The sequence below is a fragment of the Helianthus annuus genome, chromosome 14, assembly GCF_002127325.2.
Source record: "Helianthus annuus cultivar XRQ/B chromosome 14, HanXRQr2.0-SUNRISE, whole genome shotgun sequence".
Lineage (NCBI taxonomy): Eukaryota > Viridiplantae > Streptophyta > Magnoliopsida > Asterales > Asteraceae > Helianthus > Helianthus annuus.
Genome location: NC_035446.2, coordinates 95141365 through 95146605, shown reverse-complemented (window position 1 = coordinate 95146605; position 5241 = coordinate 95141365). Strand labels below are relative to the sequence as shown.

The window sequence follows — 5241 nt, the reverse complement described above, 5'->3', positions numbered from 1 at the left end:
TTTGAAGCATCGTTTCGAGGTAAGTTTTAGATAAATCGACTCGTATCCTTATTCTGATCAAAATCCATAACATATATGTTTGTAATTCGGAAAAAAGCTTAACTCCGTTAAGCTATTTTTAACGACGGACTATTATCGGCCAAAAGTGGACCAGTTCGGATTATTATCGGCCAATAACTGAGTTGGAATTATTATCTGGCCAAATTGAGAAAATTGAGATTATTTAAATCCAATTTGCCTTTAAAATATACAATGCATATTTCAACAATAATTCCGGATAAAGGCTATGTATCCCGTCACGGAGCGTAGTTATAATACTAGTTTAAAGACAAAATCAATTATCTTCGTGTTAATTATCAACTGTTACAAAGAACATTATAAAATTGACTTGAAAATGAGACTTAAGTTGGACATTGGTGTGGTTTATAATTCATAGTGCTAGATCACTTGTACTTGTATGGGAAGGAATTAGTGCAAAAATTCCAAGACAGCATAGAATCCAACCATAATAGGAAGAGTGACAATCATACCAATGACAACCCTGAAAAATAAATTAAAAGAGATAAAAAAATATATATATATCAGTAACACATTATTTATTTCAATGAAATATACACTATAACAACATAGTTTCTATTTTCTTTTTATTTTTAATTTTCCTACTCTTTATAATTTGTGCACGTCTTTCTCTCTATATATATATCTGTGTTGATCTCGCAAAAGTCCTCAATAATACTACACATAACATTTTAGAGCGAACATATACAAACAAGCATGTGTAACATTAACTATATTGTTGTGAACTTATAATAACGAGAGATAACTGTCCTGGGTAATTCAATTAAATTATATGAAATACGAACAAATATTTATGTTTATAATTTTGAGTGTTTTGAACGGTTTAATTTAGTTCTACTCTACTCCACACGCCTCCAATGAGGCTGAAACCCAACCGTAACAAGTGATTGTTAATATTGATTTCTGAGTTATTATGATATATGTTTACAAGTTGGAAAAATGAGGTAATTGTCCAGCAATAATAAGTGAAACATACTCAATAATATTAGCCTTACTTTAATATTTCTATGTTTAATTTTATTCAAATATATATATATATATTCTAGTAACAAATAATATTTTGAATAACATTAGCTGTTACCTGTGTACAGTTATATTTAATTTGTGAAAAAAAAAAACTTACGCAGTACTCAGAACATCTGGATGCAATCCATATTCTTTAGCGTATATGAATGAGGTGATAGACTGAGGTATAGCAGACTGTAATATGAAATGACGTTAGTATATCATAATTGTGATTGTCGGGTCAGTTTCGATTGATTCAGGTTATTTGAATTGAATTATTAAAATTTGAAAATTGAATTCAAATTCAACGTACTCGACTTTGAAAAATTGATTCAAATAAGCTTTTTCAAAATAACGTCTATGTGAATAAACCAAATTAGCCAAAAAAAAAAAAAAAGTTACTCAATGCTAAAGCTTAAAATTTAAGTAATAAAACGTATAAAAAATATCAGTTCAATTGGTGAGTCAGGAATCTCATAACCGAATTCAAAATTCGGTTTGGAGAAGATCCGATGCGAATAACCTGAATTCAAATTCAGTTCAGTTGCATTTTCGGTTATTAGTCCAATTCTAATTATGAACACCCCTAGTGATAACGTCTATGCTGAGTGCGCACCTGAATAATGGCAACACGTAATACATCCCCATGCAAACCAACGGCGATGCAACTGATAGCCATAGTTGCTGGTCCGGCAAAAAACTTGAGAACAATGGCAAGCATCGTCAGACTTGTTCCACATGCAATCAGTTTCTCCTGTTTTGCCATGAATAAACCTGTAACAAGTTTCCCAAAAAGTCAAGAATCATGCATTAGTAACTTTGTATACAAAGCTGTCCAGAAAGTAAATTGCAAGTATTTTTCTTACCCATGCTAAACATTGCAGTGCCTGTCCCAGCCTTAGACATTATCAATACTGATCCTTCAATCATATCCGGCATTGGCCAGTTAAACCTATGACGACGACAAAAACGACAACAAAAGATTTTTAATAATTTAGTAGAGATTAATGTTTAAAAAATATATATGTTTTTCATTTTCTCTTATTTGTTTCATATGTTACTATACATTTTTTACTAGTACCTTACTAATATTATACTTTTTGTATTTTTTTATTGTTTAGATTCCATGAGAAGCAATTTATTATGTTTCTAATATTCTTTTTAGGTCCAAATATAATTTTCACCAGGATAAAGATATGGTTTGTCACTACAAGAAAAAACTTCTATAGGGACGACACTTATACGGACGACATCGGTCCTCTCTATAAATTACCCTATGGAGACGACATGTCGTTTCTATAGGGTTTTGTGTCTTTTAAGATAGTTACCTTATAGGGACGATATATCCTCTCTATAAAGTGAAAATAATTTTTTTTGTTTTTTTTATTCTCTAGTTTGTTGAATTGAAAACTTAAAAAAAAAATTTTAACTTATAGAGACGACATGTTGTTTCTGTAACTTTAAATATTTTTCTTTTAATTTTATTTTATTAATGATAAATATGTATGAAAATAAAAAAAAAAACTAAAAAATAAAGTTTAACTTATAGAGACGGCATGTCGTCTCTACAAAGTTTGACTAGTCAAAAATAATTTTAATTTAGGCGGCAAAATTTCCTACCATTCCAAATTTGTTCTAGAAAAAAAGTCTAACAAATAGAGACGACATTGTTGTCCCTTTAGACCCAATTAAGTTTATTAATTTATTCTTGTTTTTTAACTAACAAATATATATATTTAAACCTATAGAGACGACATGTCGTCTCTAATATGTTTGAAATAAAAATTTTAAAAAATAAATAAACTAACCTATAGAAAGAACATATCGTTTCTAAAATGTTTGAAATAAAAATTTTAAAAGATAAGTAAACTAACCTATAGAAATGACGTATCGTCTCTAAAATGTTTGAAAGGTAAAAAAAATCATTTAGAAGGCAAAATTTCCCACTAATGCATAAAAATTCGAAAAAAACTTAACTAACCTATAGAAAGGACATGTCCTCCCTATATGTAAAAATAATTTTGTTTTGTTTTTTAGTTTTGGTTAATAAATAATTAAAAATACAAAAAAAAAAAGTTATTCGCTATAGACGACATGTTGTTTCTAAAAGTTCTAAAAGATTTATTTTTTATTTTTTTAAAAAGGAGATAATACTTTAGAGACGACATGTCGTGTCTAAAAAGTTCAAAAAGCTTTTTTTTCTTTTTTTTATAAAAGGCTATAGCAACGACTTGTCGTTTCTATTAGGAAAAATATTTTAATAAATGTTTTTTTTTGTGTTTTAGGAAATATTAGTTTTATTTTTCAGTTAAATTTTAACACGAACTTGTCTGTTCAATAGGGACGACACCTATAGGGACGATTTTTATAGTCTATAGGGACAAGGATATAGAAACAAATTTAATAGACATGACATGTTGCCTCTATAGGGTAAAAAAACCTATAAAGACGACATGTCGTTCCTATAGGCCTGAATTAACTTGTTTTTCTTGTAGTGTGTTTAAATCTTATTCTCCCCAAACATTATAAGTAGCTTAGATATCCCTAGAATTTTAGTGACTATGCTTGTTTTGTAGTATTTAAAAAAGATATATGTATTTCATATATATTAATTTCCTTGATTCATGGTTTACAATATTTCTATTTATAATAAACATATTTTTAAACGCTATGCTTATGGTGAAGTATTGACAATAAAAATGTAAATTGTAATACCTATTTGATATAGTTGCCCAAACGATGCCAATGACACAAGAATACGAATTAGGATTCATGGCGAGTTTCAAAAGAACAACTTTCATTAGTGACACTAACGATGATTTAGCGACCACCGCTTGCTCAACGTCCGACTTCAAGTTTCCTTCCAAATCCTTGAATTCAGTAGCATTGACAGAGCAAACATTCATTACTGATCTTCTACATTCCAACACAAAGAGGAGAGCAGTGAGCCAAACAATGGCTTGGATCACTGACCCTTGTACAACAAGGTTCACAAATTCTTGACCATACATAGCCCTAACCAAGGGCACACCCACAACAAGAGAATTGGTCAAAGTGGACAAAGAGTAACATGTTATGGACCATGAACAACTTCCTTTACTACTAAACCTTGCCCAAAACGCAAGCACGGTCACAATAATAACTTTTGAGATGACGTCCGCACCAATGAAGCGATAGTTCATGTTGAATGGGTCAATGTGGGCAGTGAACTCGAAAGTAAAAAGAGGGAGGGTGAAGAAACATACAAACCGGTTAATGGCGTCACATTGTTCATGTGTAAAAATGTGCCACCACCTCACTGAACCATACCCTAAAAGTAAAGCCACATAGAGTGGCACGGTGGCTGCAACCACCTTGTAAACGTCCTCTAACCCAATCATATTTAGAAAATTAATAAATAAACCCTTCAAAGAAATGGCTATATGTTCAAAGAAATGTGTGTGTTTTGTACTTTGGAGTTGGTTGAAGTATTTATATACATATGACAAGAACATTTAATCAGGGGAAATAAAATAAAATTAAAATAAAATCTATAGAAAAGGTGTTTTTAAAATGTTGTGCCTCCAAATGCATATTGTGGGTGTATATGATTCGTTTTGTTGGATGCTTGAGAAGTGACATAATAAAAGTATGTTGGGTTTGTGATAGGTCTGTATTAATTTTGCACCTCTTATTTTATATCAAACTTTTTTTATGTTCTAGTCATTAAAAGTTAGAGGTTTATAGTAAGTATATAATTGGACAATCTAGTGCACGTTGGTGATCAACGTCATGTTAGGAATCATATGGAACACTACACTATCCTTAGACTAAAGGGTATGGAGAGGATGGGCTTGGAGGGGATGAGCCGCCACGTAGGCGCCACGTAGGAGTGGCTTGGAGGGGATGGACCTAGGGGGTGGGGGATGAACCCCTTTATGTATATATATGTGTGTATGTATAGGTATATGTGAGAGGCAAGAGGAGAAAGTGGTCCGGCTACCCCGACTGTGGGTGGCCGGTTGTGCCGAGCCGAGCCCCAGGGGGGCGGTGTGGGGGTCCGGCGCCGGGCCTAGCCGGGCATCAGCCGGCCCCCATACCTTCCAGTCTTATAAGATTGTGTGAGTTGATCATCCGGTATATATGCGTTCAATATGGAAACGTTGAAGTCACTTCTGT

At 32.2% G+C, this 5241-nt stretch overlaps 1 protein-coding gene across 1 annotated transcript; it reads right to left on the bottom strand.

Moving 5' to 3' along the window:
• Positions 1-219: 219 nt before the first annotated feature.
• LOC110939854 (auxin efflux carrier component 5) lies at positions 220-4521 on the bottom strand. The gene is made up of 5 exons (XM_022181430.2): positions 3799-4521; positions 1950-2035; positions 1700-1857; positions 1202-1278; positions 220-541 (listed from the first exon to the last, which is right to left on the bottom strand). Exons 1-5 carry the CDS (start codon positions 4461-4463, stop codon positions 469-471), a joined length of 1059 nt encoding a protein of 352 aa, XP_022037122.1. The 5' UTR covers positions 4464-4521; the 3' UTR covers positions 220-468.
• Between the last annotated feature and the right edge of the window lie 720 nt (positions 4522-5241).

What these genes read in the sequence shown, in the direction of transcription:
- LOC110939854 (XM_022181430.2), bottom strand. Translation starts at nt 4,463, where the DNA reads ATGATTGGGTTAGAGGACGTTTACAAGGTGGTTGCAGCCACCGTGCCA. An exon ending in TGGGCAACTATATCAAATAG is followed by an intron (nt 2,036 to 3,798) that starts GTATTACAATTT and finishes TCGTCGTCATAG; the next exon opens with GTTTAACTGGCCAATGCCGG. An exon ending in CACTGCAATGTTTAGCATGG is followed by an intron (nt 1,858 to 1,949) that starts GTAAGAAAAATA and finishes AACTTGTTACAG; the next exon opens with GTTTATTCATGGCAAAACAG.